This window comes from Penicillium solitum (assembly GCF_028829755.1).
Source record: "Penicillium solitum strain IBT 25940 chromosome Unknown utg000003l_segment0_segment0, whole genome shotgun sequence".
NCBI classification, from domain to species: Eukaryota; Fungi; Ascomycota; class Eurotiomycetes; order Eurotiales; family Aspergillaceae; genus Penicillium; species Penicillium solitum.
Window position 1 is genome coordinate 3,822,073 of NW_027072123.1, and position 18,292 is coordinate 3,840,364.

The 18,292-nt window shown below is 51.5% G+C and overlaps 6 protein-coding genes across 6 annotated transcripts; 3 read left to right on the plus strand and 3 right to left on the minus strand.

The window, feature by feature from the left end:
* Positions 1-480: 480 nt before the first annotated feature.
* On the minus strand, positions 481-7,584 carry N7455_005376 (uncharacterized protein; the record flags this gene model as incomplete). The annotated part of the gene is made up of 4 exons (XM_040955350.2): positions 481-4,479; positions 4,549-6,940; positions 6,991-7,465; positions 7,515-7,584. 4 exons carry the CDS (start codon positions 7,582-7,584, stop codon positions 481-483), a joined length of 6,936 nt encoding a protein of 2,311 aa, XP_040814124.2.
* Positions 7,585-8,111: 527 nt separating this feature from the next.
* On the plus strand, positions 8,112-10,053 carry N7455_005377 (GMC family oxidoreductase; the record flags this gene model as incomplete). The annotated part of the gene is made up of 2 exons (XM_040955484.2): positions 8,112-8,366; positions 8,419-10,053. 2 exons carry the CDS (start codon positions 8,112-8,114, stop codon positions 10,051-10,053), a joined length of 1,890 nt encoding a protein of 629 aa, XP_040814249.2.
* Positions 10,054-10,490: 437 nt separating this feature from the next.
* On the minus strand, positions 10,491-11,639 carry N7455_005378 (uncharacterized protein; the record flags this gene model as incomplete). Its single annotated transcript, XM_040955512.2, has 1 exon — positions 10,491-11,639. The coding sequence occupies one exon, from the start codon at positions 11,637-11,639 to the stop codon at positions 10,491-10,493; it is 1,149 nt and encodes a 382-aa protein (XP_040814239.2).
* A 293-nt stretch (positions 11,640-11,932) lies between these two features.
* N7455_005379 (MFS transporter) lies at positions 11,933-13,792 on the plus strand (the record flags this gene model as incomplete). Its single annotated transcript, XM_040955351.2, has 6 exons — positions 11,933-12,212; positions 12,266-12,375; positions 12,432-13,037; positions 13,093-13,413; positions 13,468-13,540; positions 13,605-13,792. 6 exons carry the CDS (start codon positions 11,933-11,935, stop codon positions 13,790-13,792), a joined length of 1,578 nt encoding a protein of 525 aa, XP_040814045.2.
* A 624-nt stretch (positions 13,793-14,416) lies between these two features.
* Positions 14,417-15,922, minus strand: N7455_005380 (uncharacterized protein; the record flags this gene model as incomplete). The annotated part of the gene is made up of 1 exon (XM_040955439.2): positions 14,417-15,922. The coding sequence occupies one exon, from the start codon at positions 15,920-15,922 to the stop codon at positions 14,417-14,419; it is 1,506 nt and encodes a 501-aa protein (XP_040814142.2).
* Positions 15,923-16,302: 380 nt separating this feature from the next.
* Positions 16,303-18,034, plus strand: N7455_005381 (FAD-dependent oxidoreductase; the record flags this gene model as incomplete). The annotated part of the gene is made up of 5 exons (XM_065605021.1): positions 16,303-16,604; positions 16,656-16,927; positions 16,981-17,231; positions 17,284-17,400; positions 17,462-18,034. 5 exons carry the CDS (start codon positions 16,303-16,305, stop codon positions 18,032-18,034), a joined length of 1,515 nt encoding a protein of 504 aa, XP_065461921.1.
* Positions 18,035-18,292: the final 258 nt, after the last annotated feature.

An 18,292-nucleotide genomic window follows, 5' to 3' on the forward strand; every position in this document is an offset into this window, starting at 1 on the left:
AAGGCATAGAAGTTCGGATTCGGGGTGCCGGATGTGGTTACTAAGTGGAACTCCGGTATACGGCAGTTGATTCTTTCCGGCAGTAAATCCTGACCGTTTAGATCACCGCCTGCTTTCCTTGGTGATTACGAGCTCCGTACAAGAGCTTTAAAACATGTAACTCTTAAAAAACTCAAATAAATTACACTACTTTTACTAGACACACAATTATACACTCTTTATATTTAACTAATAAATTGTTATCATACGGATTAAATAGAATGGTACAAATCGAGATGTAAAATGTAGGGAATTGGTGCGATATTGGTGTATCAGATGTATCCATGAATAAAATACTTGTATTACAAATTATGTACGGAGTACATTGCGGGCAACATCCAAGGCGAGACTTTCAGGCAATGCGTCGAGGTATTATTATTTCTCCTTAAACAAACTTTCACTTATATATCTAAGATCCAGAGTCATGCGAGCTAGATAATCCTAAGCCACATTCACCCCTAAAGCTTCCAAGACCAATAGCGACAACCCCTTGAACGTGAGGGACGTCGATAGCAACTCCTGGAAGGGGATATTGAGACCAAACGTCTTGAACAACCAGTTGCGTAGCTCAGCACCAATCATACTGTCCAACCCATACCCTCCAACGCTAGACCCCTCGAGTGCAAAGTCCTCCACTGACATCATCAAGATGCCTGCACACCTCTGCATGAGGCACGCAGCGACCACATCCACTGCAGCATCAACACCATCACTTTGCGCAACCGCAACCGCCTGTGCTGCGACACCCCCCTCGCCGCCATCCTTTGCGTCGTCGCCGTTCTTTCCACCAGACGCCGCCTCGACCAGCGCCTTCAGCCCAATGAACCGGCCATCCTCGACCCAGTCCAGATCGGTATTCTCGCGGGCAGCCGTCCACGCCCCAGCCAACCGGCCCGGGTCCAGACCCAGCAGGATATTAGCCTTCTGATACTTCAAATCTGACCGGGGCCGCGAGGACATGGCTGCTTCAAACGTGCGGAGCAAGTCGCGCTCGTCGATTCCATACATACCGCGACGCGTGATCTTGTCCTCCAACGCGTCGTTCTCCGCCACGACACCCACGCCTAGGACCATAGGTAAGGCCACAGAGGTTGCGGCCAGACCCATATGATTGCGTTGGCAGGCTAGGTTGTCCAAGAAGCTGTTGGCAGCGGCATAGTTGGACTGGCTTGGTTGGCCAACAATAGCAGAGATGGAGCTTGTCATAACGAAGAAGTCCAGCTCGTGATCCTTGAGCGCATGATGCAAAGCGAGCGCTCCGTCCACTTTAGGCGTGATGGCCGCCTGGAACTTTTCAATGGATGTCTGGGGTCCGAAGATGCCGTCCTGGAGCACCATGGCCGCGTGGACAACGCCGCGGATGCGCTTGCCATCGGGCCCGGATGTGACGGCCTCAATGACGTTCTTTACGTCGGAGACATTGGAGACATCGCCGCGGAAGATCTGGGGCTGTGCACCAGCCTCGCGGAGAGAGGATGTCAGCTGCGCGGCTTCTGGTTTGTCGTCTCCGGAGCGCGAGATGAAAGCAAAGTGGCGGGCGCCGCGCTCCATCATCCACGATGTGAGACTGCGACCGAGACCGCCTAGGCAGCCAGCTAGTACGTAGATATCCTTAGAGGAAAAGCGCAGCTTGGGGGTGAATGGTGCAACCTCGACGATGTCACTATCGTAGTTGTATGTCATGATGAATCTGTCAGCGGTGATACTTGTGGCGGAATTCACATCGTTTGTGCTGTAGACAAGCGCTGGCTCCATTGTGTTGTCAATGAATGCACTAGCCTCACGCATGATCTTGCCCAGTGCGGCCTTGTCAATATTGAACGAGGACTGGACTGATGTCGCAGCGAAGCGTACACCGCGCGTGAATGGACTGACGTCCGATGGGGCAGACAGGGCACCGTGGACATTTTCGCTTAGTACGAACCATCCACCGGAGGGCATCTCGCGCCAGACCTTCTGGTTCCTATCGGAGAAGTCCTCGGCCACGACAACCAGTGAGGGCCCGGCTGTCTTTATAACTTCACGGATGTGAGACAGGTCCTCAGCTATGACGAGTGGGAAGTTCAGTGCCCTGCTAATCTGGGCGAGATCCTTGGAAAAGGCCTCCGATGAAGAAAGGAGGAGAACGTGCTTTTCCGTAATGGGGCCCGAAATGCTTGAAACAGCGTTGACAGCCCTGCACAGCCCTGGTAGGGCTGACACGAACTGATTCCCGACGGCAGGATCGCACTGGATTGACAATGCCTCTGGAACTCGGACGATAGTCTGGAGTGCGTTCGTCACGTAGGTCACCACCGTCTTCCCCACGAGACCTTCCTCCACATTGTCTCCGACGTTGAGGACGGTGCCAGCGGCTACCCGAAGACCCTCGGCCGGAGCTTGCAGGTCTTGCTTGTACACCTCGCAGGAGGTGACCTGAAGCTCGATCTCGTCCGGCTGGAGAGAAATGCCATCAAAGCGATTGCTGTGGGCAAAGGCAATCTTACCTTGCTCAACATTGGCCTGGAGTGGTTGACCACTGGGCAGGGACATCTGCACCAGCTTATTTCCATCGACGATCATCCGGGCGTTGAACTCCTCGTTCAGTACAATCCGACTGATATGGCATACGCCTTGGTGCAGCCAGTACTCGTTTTCGGTCACCGATCCTGCGGAACCCTGGCGGATAGACGCCAGCGTCTGTGCGATAGACTCAAACGTTTCGTTTTGATCCACATCCAACCAGGTCAGCTTGGACATCTTCTGCTCCTCTCGAAGCACTCGCAGGAAACCGGGGACCATGCCGCCATGGGTGGATGTGCACTCGTTGACTCCAGCCGTGATCCATGTGACAGACGCCCCAGATGGGATGATCTGTTTAAGTGCGTCGAACGACGTTGTTTCCGGCTGGGAGAGGATATTGGCGTATGGGTTGAAGAGAACGAGCTCCTTGTCAGTGGTTAAATCCACCTCCTCGAGAGTTTTGACCAAAACCTCAGCACCCTTAAGTCGTAGAGCGTCTGCTAGGGCGAGGGGTGGAGCCGAGTGGAGAGGGGAGTAGACTAATTTGATGCTATCGTCTGGGCTGCTGGTGCTGGAAGAGCCCTTCTCCATGAAACGGGAGACAAGCAACAACGTCTTCTCTGACGCGGTTTTGGCCGTGACGAGGAAGCCTGCCTTTTCGATGCTAGCTTGGACCGCGGGTGCCACAGAGCTATCAATTGGGACGAGGGTGATGCCGGTAACACTGAGGACAGACTCCAGAGAAGCCCACATGTCGGATTCGGTCAGCTGCTGGGCATTCTCGCCCGCGATAAGTACCAGGCCTTGGTCCTTGACATTCAAGTTGGCTAGGTCTAGCGGTCCTTCTGGGATGACGACATTATTAATGCGCGAGGAATCTGTCCCTGACGTCTGCACCGCTGCTACAGAAAGCTCACCCGCCGGTGAAAGTGTACTCAGCACAGTCTCGAGATCGACAGAAGTCGATGAATCGACCAGCAGAGCAGAAGCCACAGGTTCTTTGTGGGACAGAAGGGAAATGATACTGGACAGCATGTCAGGTCCGAGGGGCACCTTCTGCAGCCCATGAATTGTGTAGTCGGGCTTCCATTCCACGGCGGCATAAGGTGCTGGTTTCGCAGCCGCCTCATCTCCTGGGGGTAAAGCAGCCTCGTATGCTACTGTATGGAGCCCCTTGATGTCGACGACAACCCGCCCCGTTGGGGTAGCTAACTGGGCATCGGTGTTGAAGTAGCGAGCGCGCTCACCGCGGACATCATTCCAAGCCACCGCTTGACCAATTGTGTTGGCGGCATCATCCGGACCAAGTATGGTAATTTCCTCGAACTTGATAGGCACAACACCCCACGGCATTGTCTGGTAAAGACCAGCATGAATGGATATGATGCAGAGCTGCAAAAGGCAGTCCACGGTGGAGGGGTGGATCATGTAACGGGACTCGTCCACCATGCGTTCGCTGCTGGTGGCTAGCGGGATTTGTCCAACTGCCTGGTAGTACTTATCGTGCGTCCTGATCTTGTCGAGGGTGTCAAATGAGGTGCCGTACTCGAAACCCACGCTGCGGAAAGTGTCGTTCCACCGCTTACCTCTGTGTCGCTGGGTGAGGACCCCAGGGTTCACAGGGTGGGGGCGCACGTCCGCCGATTCAGGGTCAGAGACTGGAAGAATCGTGCCATCGGAGTGAATAGTCCAGTTGTTGTCGGTGCAAGACTCCACGGCGAAATAGTACGAATGGGACTTAGACGAGGAGTTCCGGGCTAGTCGGAGCTGGATTTCTATGCCGGCGTCGGTGTCTGGGATAATCAGTGCGGTCTTCAGTTCAACATCGCGCAAGACTGCTCCAGACATATTGACACCTGTAATCTCACAGTGCTGACGGGCTGCCTCGATGGCCAGAGCAATATGTCCAGCGGCAGGGAACATGTTGGAACCTCCGAGCTGGGTATTCTAAGTTAGCAACTGTCCCTTCTTCTGCTTTTTTTTAAAAAAAAAGAGAGATGAACTTACCTTGTGGTCCTGAAGCCAGGGGATGTCCCGGACTCGCAGAATATTCCGCCAGACCATTGCATGTGATGAAAGTCCGGGGATTTTGCTACCCAGCAGGTCGTGGCGCGCATGGGTGAGGTGACGGTACTCGGCACTGACACGAGGTTCCGCCCAGTAGACCTTCTCATAATTCCACTGGTATGGGGGCAGGTCGGCCAGAGTGAACGGACGCTTGCCAGAGGCCTTCAAGTTCAGCTGGAAGTCCAGGGAAGGACCGTCTAGCCGATTCACCCTCTGCATGTCCACGGCATATCCTGCGAGGAACAGCTCACCGGCTGTCTTAAGCAGGGAATGCGCCCCATCCTGGTTCCGGATTAGGGTAGTGACATATGTGTAACTGGTGAAAGCATTCGCCTGGCAGATCTGCTTGAAGGGCCCGGACAGAGCTGAGTGAGGGCCCACCTCAACGAAACCGGTAATATTTTTGAGTTCCTCTGTCTTTGCGAGGGTCTGTACGGCGGTGTTGAATAACACACGGCCGGTGAGATTGCGGGCCCAGTAAGCTGGAGTGATGTGTCCTGTCAGAACGAATTGATTGGTGACGGATGAAACCATCGCCCTACGTGGGCAGCGCCACTGGCGGTCATAGCCGTCCAACTTGCAGTAAGCATTGGTGACCAACTCAACCATGGGGCCGGCAACGGGCTCCATATGGGGCGAGTGGTATGCCATCCCAGTCCGAAGTTCGCGGGCAAAGATCTTTTCTTCTGCGAAGAGGTCCCGCGCCTCATGTATGGCGGCCACTGGGCCACTGAGAGTAACGCTAGAGGGAGAATTCTCGCAGGCAATTACGAGCTCTTTGCTGAGGTTGGCGAGATATACCTCAACCTCATCACGACCAAGTCCCACCGCCATCATCGAACCACCAGCGGGTGCGTTACGTCCCAGTGAGTAGCCGCGGTAGTAAGCAGCGATGATGATCTCCGGAGCAGAGGCTAGGCCAGCAGCATACGCGGCTGCGTATTCACCTGCTGAGTGACCAACAGTGGCTGTAGGCACGATGTTCCACGATGCCAGGAGGTCCACGAGGGCGATTTGAGTGGCCACCAGCGTCGGCTGGGCAATGCTAGCATCGTTGATTCGGCTCGTCTCTGCTGGAACCTTGAGTTCCTCCTCGATCGAAAAGTTAGGAGGGTGATCGACGCCTTTGAGCACCCGATCCAGGCGTCGAATCGTGTGGCGGAAAACGGGGAAAGTCTCAATGGCCTCTCGACCGAGACCTGCCCACTGCGCACCTTGTCCGGTAAAAACGAAGGCAATATCGGAAATCGGCTTGGTGCAAGAGCCAAACTTGAAGTTGGCAGTTTCCATATCAGACGCCGCTGTAGCCTCGCTAGCAACAACAAATGCCCGCTGGACGAAGCGATTGCGGTGGTTGTTTAGGGTATGCGCAAAGTCCGAGAGGTAGTATTGATCGACTACCTTGGCATGCGCCTCGATGTTGCGGATTAGGGTTGTCTTCTCGTGCGCCGACAAGGTGACAAGTAGTGGCCTGGTGGCTGAGTGGTCGTAATTGGCTAGGGCCTTGCGGGCCCCGTGCTGGTATTGCGGGTAGAGTGCTTTCACCTCTTCCACAATGACATGGCCGTTTGTGCCACCATATCCAAAAGAGGAAACACTGGCCCGACGAGACTCAAATTCTTCAGGCCAAGGCAGGGTATCACGGTTAACCTTCACATTCCACTCTTTCTCGGGGATCTCTGGGTTAACCGTCTGGAGGCCAGCAACACCAGGGATCAAACCGGTTTCCACCATCAATGCAGCCTTCATAACAGCGAAGATTCCACTGGCTGCTTCGCTGTGGCCAATGTTAGGCTTAACAGCGCCAATAATAAGGGGCCGATCCTCCGAACGGGTGTCATTCATCGCACTAGCCACAGCGCGGACTTCAATGGGGTCTCCCACTGGCGTACCGGTTCCGTGGCATTCGAAATAGGCAGTCTGGTCTGGATCGAGATTGGCGCGCTTGTATGCGGCGCGGATGACCTTCTCTTGGCCCTTCATGTTTGGATAAGTGATACCATAGCCCGGAACCTTACCATTCGTGTTAACAGCCGAAGAGCGAATGGCGGCTCGAATAATGTCACCATCACGGATAGCATCACTCATTCTCTTCAGATACAGGGCGCCAGCACCCTCGCCACGGCCGTATCCATCGGCAGCAGCATCGAACGTATGACAGAATGAGGTCGGTGAAAGCACACCCAGTTTGGCTGTGTTCATATGCTGATCAACCGTGAGGATCAGGTTAACACCACCAACCAGAGCCGCTTGGCAATCTCCAGCACGTAGTGCATGGCAAGCATGATGGATTGCGTATACTGACGAGGAGCATGCGGTATTTATAGTGAAGCTTCAATTGTATTAGTTCCGTTCATATGTCTGTGAGAAATATCTCCTTACCTCGGCCCATTTAAGTCAAAGACATTTCCCACCCGGTTACTTATAATACCTGGATCAACACCAGTGGCCGCATAGCTGTGGCGGAAGTCCGGATCCCGGAAGGTCATCTGCTGATAGTCGGCAGTGAAACTACCAATGAAGGCACCCGTATTGGTGCCGGACACCTGTTCCAGGGTGAGACCAGCAGACTCAAGGGCCTCGTAACAGACCTCGAGGATCTTTCGCTGCTGTGGGTCTAACCACATGGCCTCGACGGGGGTCATGTTGAAGAACGTGGGATCGAAGTTCTCTGCACGGCCGCCGAGGAAGTAACCACCGCCCACATTCATACTGCCCGGGCGCTCACCGTTCTTGTGAAGGTGGGCATCAATATTGAACCGGGACTCCGGGACTCGCATAGTGTTTCCGGCGCCTTTCCTCAAGAGCAGATCCCACAGGGCAGAGGGGGAGCCGACCTTGCCAGGCAGGCGGCAGGCTGCACTACAGTTAGTGGAAACCCCAACTTCTTTTGGGTTCAAACTTACCCATGCCACAGATTGCGATGGGCTCGAGACTGACATCTTCAGCCGGAGGAGTGTCGTGTGCGTAAGGCATGGTAACTTAATCGGATTGAATGAGGTATGATGGAGCGTCTGGATAGGAAGTGACTATGGGAACACTTGCTTCTATATCTAGTTATTTGGCAGCCTCCCAAGAGCCATCTGCTTACTACCCCTCCTCATTGTAGCGATAGCGAGGCCGATTCCACCCCGGTGTTCTCCGTACTATGGCGATGCCTCGGATGGATCGGTTAGTCCGCCGAGTGCCAGGTAACATTGAGCTTTTTGCGCGAGAACCCGAGGTTGTAGGCCGAAGGCTCGACGGATCTAATTGCTGACCCGATTGTGAACTCGGATATCTGACGAGGTTGAAAATAGTGCTATGTTGAACCCTAATCTTACCTTCATCGGCCGCTCGGCCGCTCACGCACTTAGCCTCATGTGGATCATCCGCCCCCATCCAACGGCCCCCATCCAACGTCAGAAACCCAACCCGCACTTTTAATTTTATAGTATCACATCACTAGACGTTGGGTATTGAACCATTTCGTGAGGTCAAGCGAGGGAATCCCATCCACGAAAATGGGAACCGCCTGGAGCAAACCTACCTCTTTCGAGAAGGACCCCAAACCATGTCACTACGATGCGATCATTGTTGGCGGAGGCTTGTCTGGACTTGTTGCCGCTCGTCGTCTCAGTGAGCTAGAAGACAAGACAATTCTCCTCATCGAGGCGGGTGCGGACCGTCGAGGAGACCCGAAGATTGATACCCCAGGATTACTGTTCAGTCTTTGGGGTGACCCGGCCTATGATTGGAATTTCTGGAGTGAACCTCAAGTAAGATATCTGAAACGAACAAATAACGTATAATTCTAATAGAAATTTCCAGGAACGCTTGAATGGAAGACAGATCCCCCAACCCAGGGGTAAAGTGCTGGGAGGATCTAGTGCCATCAATGTGGCCGCCATCGTTTATCCTACGCCCCGAAATTTCGAAGCCTGGGAGAGACTGGGGGTGCAGGGATGGTCTTTTGACACCTTAGCACCATATTATAAGAAGTTTCATACCTTTCATCCAGCATCCAAGGCGACAAACGATTTGCTGTCCCTCGACTCGTACGTAAAATTCGAGAATCAGGGTGCTCAGGGTCCGCTTCCCATCAGCTTCCCCGATGTCTACGGCCCTTTCCATAAGGCCTGGATTGCAGCATTTCGCAACCTTGGGTTCGAAAATGGCCAGGATCCGATTCTTGGAAGAAAGCAAGGGGCGTTTATACCCCCAAATACTGTTGATCCTGGAACGCACCAACGATCCTACGCGGCTTCAGCCTATTACTCCCCAGAGATCGAGGCACGACCCAACCTGCACTTGATCACTGAAACGGCTGTGCACAAGCTGCTCTTCAGTACTACATCTCAAACTGTCACTGCGACTGGTGTCCAAGTATACGGGAAGGACGGCCAGCTATCCGAGTTTACCGCAGATGAGGTGATCCTGGCTGCTGGGGCCATACAAAGTCCTCAGATCCTGGAAAACTCCGGCATTGGCTCTGCAGCAATCCTGGAGAAGCATGGGATTGATGTGGTGATTGATAACCCTGGTGTTGGTGAGAACCTGCAGGATCATTCATTCACCAGCGTTTCATTCGAGGTCGCAGATGGCCAAATCACCAACGACATGGCGCGAGACCCAGCAGTGATTGAGAGTCTGCTGAAGCAATATGGAGGAACTCATTCAGGCCCTTTATCCGGTATACCATATGGCCTGGCGTATGTGCCGTCGGTCGACACGGGCGGTCGCATGCCCTCTGAAATAGGGCAGTCCCTCATTGACACGCACCTCAACCTACGCGATCCATGTCTTTCCCCTGCTCACAGAGCACAGTATGAGGAGTTGGCGAATATGATGGTGGACCAGAAAGAGAATACCTTCTGGTACGGCATCACTCCATCTCAGATGAACATGGAGCCGCATCGCAGCACCGATATGACTCAGGTTTATAGTCCACAACGGCCTGAGAATTTCATCACGCTGATGGCGGGACTCAATCACCCCTTGTCGCGTGGCAGTGTACATATCAGTAGCGCTGCTGTTGGCTCTCGACCGCGAATTGACCCGGGCTACCTGTCTCACCCGCTTGATGTTGAAATGTTGGCTCGTGGCATTCAATTCCTGGAGCGTATCGTTGATGATCTACCGATGAGACAACTTTTGAAACCTGATAACCGCATACCGTCTTACGCATCGAACCTATCCGAGCTCGAAACGGCTAGACAGGTTGTTAGAGACAGGCTGTGGACATCATATCATCCCTCCTGTACCTGTCCCATGATGCCACGGGAGAGCGGAGGTGTGGTCAACAATCAGTTGTTGGTACATGGGACAACTAATGTACGGATCATCGATGCCAGTGTTTTCCCTATGATCACACAGGGGAATATCCAGGCTACTGTGTACGCAGTAGCTGAGCGTGCATGTGACCTTATCAAAGAGGATTGGGGTGTGATAGATCAAGCGTCATAAATCTAAACTCACTTTAGGCGATTCGCTGCACAATCATATCTATTTGTCTGCTATTACTCCTGTCCGTATTGTGTTATGTGAATTAATTGAAGGTTTATCGAAGCACACCTAGTGTTGAGACTAACATTGTCAATGGTGAAGATATGTTTAATTACTGAGTGAATACTCTATATCAATATAAAGCCAGAACAGTTGGTATTTCTAACAACTTTTTGGTCCAATATATATAAGCAGGTTTAAAGGCATCATGATACCTCATAACTAATAAAATGACATAGCTCGATTGGTTTATGGTGCAATTCTTCTATATTTCAATGAAACTCTATATTCAACCAAGCAGCTCGTAGTTTGGCAGACCCTAACCTCAGACTCACCAGGTGCTATGTGTATTAGACCCTGATTTTTCCAATTCCTGCGTTATCATAAATGTTCCAGAGCTACTGAGAATCCTGGAGCACTTCCGTCTGTTTTTCCCGTCTCTGTTTTGTGGCATATTCCTGACGGATAAAGTCCTCCCTTACGTACAAAATTGCTGTAATCATGGCACCGGGACTGAAGATCATACTGGCCAGACTGGCGATCAAAATTCCCCCAACACCGAATAATGTCGAAGAGCCACTTTCTCTAGAGCTGTACATACCCTGAGCTACACGGCTAGCATAGATGCTGCAACCGAGAACAACAAGGATAAAATCCCACTGGAGGAAGAACAAATGTTCCTCGACATAGCGCCGCGCTGCCGCCTCGGGGTTCCAAAGATTTTGAAAGGCCGGAAAGAACAATCTCGACAGTGAGAATGTTGGGTCGGATGAGAAGGCCACGCGCAGAATCACACCAATATGGGCCAGCGCAGAGAATATTCCATACACCGCATATATCGCTTTGATCCAAGGAGCATCCGAGTTGGAGGGAAGCCGGGATTCCTCCTCTTTGCCGGACGAGATGTATTTAGCAATTCCGGCGGTCAGGATATAGGTGGCGAATGGACCAAGTTGGTAGAATGCGATGAACATGTGGTGCTGCGCGTCCGTAGTGCCACTTGGAGGAAAGTACACATTGCGATACGGAATGACCATAGCTAGCAATGTCGCTGGTAGAAGAGCCTTTGCATCGTAGTAGGAAATGCTGGGGTCGGAGCGGTCGCTGGAGCCGAAATGCTGCGAGAGCTCGACGAAGAGATAGAAGGGGAAAAATATAGCCGTACCCAAGTATTGCCACAGGAACACATATATCGGGACCACTCGAAGAAGTGTATGTTTTTCGCCCCTACGCATGCTCTCGATTGTCGCCCAGACGGCGAATGTCTGCAGAGGGGCGCAAAGCATGATCGACTGGAGCCGAAGAATCGGGAGATTGGTCGCGACAGGATCCCAAAAACACACCGAAATTGCGAGTATCTGGTCAATGATTGGCAGGCCTGTGTATACCTGGTGCAGGTACTTTCCATCGGCTAATGTCTGTGTCCAGACGGGCTTTAACATGGCGAACAAGCCGCCATCGACCATCAGGATGCCTTCCAGGAGGATGGCAGCCAGGATAGTGAGAACGATGAATGGGACTCGTGCGGAATCCACTGAGTAATGCATTTTTTTCCAGTTCGTTTCTGAATGTGATGAGTATGCGTGATGATTTGAGGTGCCTTTAGATGGCTTCTAAAGGGGTATATTTAGGGCTGATCAGCCCTCGGGGGGCTCGGCCGACGCGCCGCAATACAAATAACCCTACCGGAAATCCGGCCGGCAGGGCCGCAATTTGGACGTTGTTTTGCATGTATTAATATATAATTAGTCTTTCTTAGTTCCATATCTTCTTTCTGTGTGTTCTGGAATTAGTTCGCTTTGAACTCAATCGGCGTGGAAAACCATCACCCTATCCAACTATGGCGTCCGTCCTCAACCATACTCCTGCCAGACAGCTCTGGGATTGGGTCTCGGGCCAAAATGGCGTGCCTCCAAGCAGTGGTGCTAAAGCCCCAGAGAGTAACGCTAAGGTAACAGATATTGAAAAGGTAGCGGTGTCGTCACAGACATCATCACAGTCAGGCGAAGCCAACGACCTGGTGGATTGGGATGGGCCGGAGGACCCAGAGAACCCTCAGAACTGGTCTACAGCTAAGAAGTCATTTGTCTTCTTCCAGATCTGCCTCTTGACCTTTGCTAGTATGTCTCAAACTTGACGCACGCTATTATAGCAAAAGCTGATTATCTCCCAGTCTACAGCGGGTCGGCCATCATCAGCCCGGCAGAACCCACGTTCATCGAGATTTTCGGCATCTCATCCCAGGTATCTACGCTAGTTATGTCGATGTTTGTCCTAGGATATGTAAGTTCATTCTCTGCGTTGTGCAACCCCGTTTCGCTTGTATTAACAATCACCAGGGAATGGGTCCTCTTTTCTTCAGCCCTCTATCCGAAGTCCCTCGGGTCGGCCGCAATATCCCGTATATGACATCCTTCTTCCTCTTCATCATTATGACAGTGGCCGCATGTCGCGTAACGAACTATCCTGGTCTGGTCGTTCTCCGGTTCCTCCAGGGTTTCCTTGGTGGCCCTGTTCTTGCAACGGGTGGTGCATCTGCCTCCGATATCTTCGGTTTTCATAAGATCCCATACGGTCTGACCTTTTGGACTTGCGCTGCCTACGGCGGCCCGGCCCTCGGCCCTTTGCTGGCGGGCTTCTCTGTAACCGAGAGCAGTTGGAGATGGTCCATGTACGAGCTGCTCATGTTGAGTGGCTTTACCTTCATATTGTTGTTCTTTGGTCTCCCAGAGACAAACCCGGAGACCATCCTCCTCTACCGAGCCCGCCGACAGCGAAAGGCCACAGGTAATATGAAGCTACGCTCACAGTCAGAGATCAAGCAGGGCGATATCCATATCCTGCAGATCATGGCTACCTACCTCACGACTCCTTTCCGTGTGACAGTCCAAGACCCGTCTGTTTTCTTCATCAACTTGTACACGGCTCTAATTTACGGAATTTACGTACGTTGTTTGCAGCAGCTATTGGAGATCCCAAGCTAATATTGATCACCTGCAGTACTCGTTTTTTGAATCGTTCCCTTTGGTGTACGTCAACATGCACGGCTTTTCCCTGGGTATGATGGGAGTCGTGTTCCTCTGTATCATTGTTGCTTGCATCATCGGAGCAGGTACCTATCTCCTCTTAGTATGGTTCGTCTACGAGCCCTATACCATGAAAATGGGAATTGGAAAGCCTGAACATCGACTGCTACCTGGTGTCTTCGCCGCGGCCCTGGCTCCTTGTGGGTTATTCATCTTTGCCTGGACAGCTCGGCCTGATATTCACTGGATCGCGCCTACCATTGGCATTGTGGTCTTTTCGGCTTGTGTCTTTATTGTAGGTAACCCCCTTTTCATTTCTATACGCTGTGAACAGAACTGACCCACGAAGCTTGCCAACGTCATCTTTATTTATCTTCCAACTACCTATCCTCGTTATGCAGCGAGTCTTTTCGCAGCGAACAGTAAGTGGCATCACGTCCGTCCGCCTATAAAGAGAAACGCAAGCTAATAAGATCACGTCGACAGCCTTCCTTCGAAGTGTCCTTGCCTGTACTGCCATCCATTTCTCCCAGCCCTTGTTCGATGATCTTGGCATTGGAAAGGGATGTAGTGTGCTAGGTGGTCTGACAGCGGGCTGTTTCTTTGGAGTCGTGGCATTGTGGCATTTCGGTCCTACTCTGCGGGCTCGCAGCAGGTTTGCGGAGTCATACTGAACTCTTAGGAGTACTATCCTCCGAGGGTATATTCATTGGAGGTCACCGCGGGGGAGCTCATTGGGGAAAGGTAGGGTGATGCACCTTTCACCGATACAAGGGCTCATCATCTAAATTAATCTATGGAATGGTTCCACGACAGAATGCGGGATACTGGTTACTGTCATCTATATAAGAGGGGAAATAAAAGTATTAATCAAAATAAAAATGAGTAGTTGGGTATTTTTGCCAAGAAAAGGTTCTTTGGTCTAAGTAGTCCATACCAAGTCACTCAAGTGGTCGTCCCAGATATAAAGGGGGCAAGACTAATGTATTCCAGAATGGATGTATTGTAAGACCTCTTATATTGAAACTATGGAATCAAAGTGAATAGTAAATACAGATGGAAATGTGAGACACAAGCAAATGATGGGGGTCTAGATCATGGCTCTCAACTGAGATTGCTTACTCCTCCAGATGAATCATGAAACTGCATAAGTTATAGGGGCTGTTGTAGTATCAATTCCCTTGATGTATTTGATTGAAGATTCTCAGTAGCGACCTAGAATATATATTTACTATATTGCGTACAAAAATAAACATGTTCGCGTGCATAACACTTGAAATTCATGAGAGAAGCGGCCTTCACACAACGTCTACCGGAACTCCTGTAGCTTCCTCAAGCCCTTCACGGGGAGCAGTCAGGATCTCCATACCCCCAGGACACATAAAGCTTTCATCACCTGGCGATCGGGCATCAAAGCCCAAGTTCAGCCCCAACCCCTGGGACAACTGTTCGTGAATGAGTCCAAGTAGCAATCGAACACTCTCCTCCCGGTGATATGACTCGTTATAGATCAGCTCAATCACCAACTGACCCCTAAATGTCCACATCTCCACCGCAACGTTGGGATAGAGCATATCCAACGAGATCCACAAATCCCGAACTTCTACGGTGGAGCGCGCACCCGGCTCCTTTGATTCATAAACTGAATCTATATAATTATCCACGATACCGACACTAGACAGCTGGAGGTCGGCGGCGACAGGCCACTCCGGCGGCAAAGGCGCCGATAGCGTGGTAGGAATATCCGTTGCCCAGAATGGACTCGCGGCTCGAAGCAGATCATCCTTCTTATAATCTAAGAAGACCTGTCTCGCCATTTGTGCGGTTTCAACGAACCCCGGAGCAATGGGAAAAACACCCGGCATGCTTAGAACATTCGGACCTACTAGAGTAGAGTGATCATAGACCGCCGGGTCGATGTACTCACACGCGCTGTAGATGGCAAAGGTCGAATGTGTTGTGTTGGAGACTTGTCCATGAATCCGAGCAGCGTGAGACATAGCGGCTTGGGCTGCAGCAGTCACGGAAAATCCCAGTGCTTTGGACTTGGAGGCAATGGCAGCGGTTTCTTCGCGGGAAAAGGTGAGCCATTGCATTTTGGCGGTTGTTGCGCGTGCTCCTCTGTTCTCATTGTGCACCCGGACCGTTGGGAACTGCGAGAGGAAATTCTGCAGATTTGCATCCCAAGCCTGCTTTTGGGATGGCGTGTATGGCTTCACGTTGGCCATGGTGGTGAGTGGAGGCGTCAGGTTCGATCCCTCCGTGCCAAACGGCCGATCAAGGTGGTCTTTGGGACCAACGAGGAGGCGCATCAGATGGTTAAAGAAGGTGACCATACCAATGCCATCGACATGTGTATGAGGAGCTTGAAGAACGAGCTCCTGCGTGTTGGGGAGCACGTGCAGTACCACACGCTCGCTGGGGTTGGTTTCGAAAGGGAACAGTTGTCGAGCGCTACGCTGCACGTAATGCACATGGAAGGTCTCTTCCAGCCACGTAGAAAGCTCTTCCCCATGTCCGGCCAGGCGATACACCCAGAGATCGTTTTCTATGACAGCCGCATAGGACGGGAAGTCATATCTCAGTGCTTTCCAGGCTTCATGCACGTCTGCGACAAAGTGTTTTCTATGAGTGTCGACCTTTACCGCGGTCGTGGTATACCAGTTTTGTTTGTCCGGTCGGCCCTGGCCAGCAGCTGCAATAAAGCGAAAAAATGTTTCGAAGTCGTCGATCTGACGCTTGTATGTGGACGGTGATGTCTGTGTCCACTCGAGAGTCAGGCTGCGCTCTTCAACTGACGCCATATTGCTGTATAGAGAATTATAGGTTGACTGCGCAATTCCCACATGCAGGAAGACTTGACTTTTCGATTTTTGATGGTCTACATAAACTGGTTTTTATGACTTCGGTTTACTGATGTCGATCGTAAGCGTTCGCGCCGTCGGCCGATGGCCCGAATGGGGCTTATCGGAACGGGATAGATCCATGTCCCTCGTTGGCGGAGCCGCTGCCGATCCAAGCTGTGGCAACGAATGCTAATCATACGACTTTTTCATGTCTCTCGTTTCAAATGTCAGAATCCAGGTCTGCGACAAGGGTACATGGCCCTACAAATGAACAGCCGTATGGCCCGTAAATCACAGTAGGTAGAATATTTACGGGACACTATCCCCCGAACGAAATCATGTCTATAACATCTGATCGTCCTTTCCGTATCATTATTGCAGGTGGAGGTGTGGCCGGCCTGGCCATGTCGCATGCGCTCGTTCGCGCTGGCATCGACCATGTGGTCTTAGAGAAGGGAGTCGTTGCCCCCGAGTGGGGAGCAAGCATTTCCCTCTGGGGTAATGGGTCTAGACTCCTTCATCAGATTGGATGTCTCCAAGCTCTTGAAGCTGAGGCACTGCCGTTGAAAATGCTTCATGTGCGCAATCCTGCCGGGAAGGCGTTCAACGCAGAACCCTTTTTCGATATGATGCGCGAAAGGTAGGAGATCCCGGAGAAACATAACTATCGACCAAGTACTCATGTTTATAGAAATGGCTTTGACGCAATTACTATGGAGAGGAGAAACTTTCTCCGGATTGTCCATGAGCAGCTGCCGGATAAGTCCCACATCGTAACGGGCAAGCGCGTGGTAGACGTCGTCGACAACGAGGACGGCGTTATTGTGAAACTAGACGACGGTACTACTGAAGAGGGTGATATCCTCATTGGTGGCGACGGCGTTCACAGCACGGTTCGAGAGCTCATGTGGCGCAATGCGAATGCCAGTATCCCGAACTATATCAACACGGAAGAGAAGAGATGTAAGTAGACTGGGCATTTCGTGGATACATAATAGCTCTAACAAATATCATAGCACTGGTTACCACGTACAACTCTCTTGTGGGTGTGGCAAAGACCGTTCCAGGTCTTGGAATACGTGACATGCATTGGGTGTGCCATCCTTATCTCTCATTCCTCATCCTCACTCAGCCGGACCAAACCTACTTCTTCGTCAACTGGAAGCTGCCACAGAAGATGAAATGGCCTACTAAGGCTAAATGGTCCAAGGACGAGGCTGATAGGGCGGCCGCATCGGTCGCCGAATTACCTATCAGTGACTCCGTGGTGCGTAAAAATGTTGCTTCCTGCAGAGAATAAGCTAATCTGACTCTCACAGGTATTTGGCGAGTTATGGAAACATAAGATCCGTGCGCATCTGATCGGTCTTGAAGAGGGCATCTTCAAGCATTGGCATTTCGGTCGATTGGCCTTAGTCGGAGACTCCGTTCACAAGGTTGTAGCCACAATAAAGCACTCTACGGCACTAGAACTCGAGCTAACGTGATACGCAACAGGTAACTCCAAATTTTGCCCTCGGTGCAAATTGCGCTTTGGATAGCAGCGCGGCTTTGTTGAATGAAGTGGTCAGTCTCGTTAAAAGTGGCCCAGAGGGCACCCGACCCTCTCGATCAGCCATATCCGCTATGTTCGAGCGCTATCAGGAATCGCGAAAGCCACGTATGCAGCGTGCATTTGACGTCTCCCACTTTCTGACTCGGATTCAGTCGTGTGATGGCCCGCTCAATCATTTCATCATGAGGGTCATCTTCCCTCTCACCGGCCAGGCAGTGTACGCCGATCAACTCGCCGACTTGTGCGCCGGTGCCCCGAAGTTCAATTTTCTGCCTATGGAATATCCAAACCCTTCCACTGTAGCTTGGAAGGATGAGCTCGTGGAGCAAAACAAAGGTTCTGAGACAATGCAGCTGCTCAACAAGCGAGGGGCCAAGCCTCAGCGGTATGTTACCATGGAGCTTGTATCACTCCTATTTATTTTGGTCCTTTTCTTTACGCTTTTTGCCCCGGGTCGGGATCTCACAGTGTCTGAGTCTACGTATTTGCTGGGAAGGAATATATCCGCTGAGTAGAATACTACGGATGCCTATAGATAGGCCACAGAATTACTATTTATACCACTACAGGTGAACTATGTGTATAAACGCGTATTTTTGAAACAGGTGACGGTGCGTAGATCCCATCTTCCTAATATTCATTAGACATCAAGCATGAAACAAGACGAAAAGATGAATGATGAAAGGTGTGATCCAAGATATGTTCCAAATCATTTCAGACTCATTACGCTCCCCTAAAAAATGCTACCACCCAAATGTCTAAGTCTAGCGATA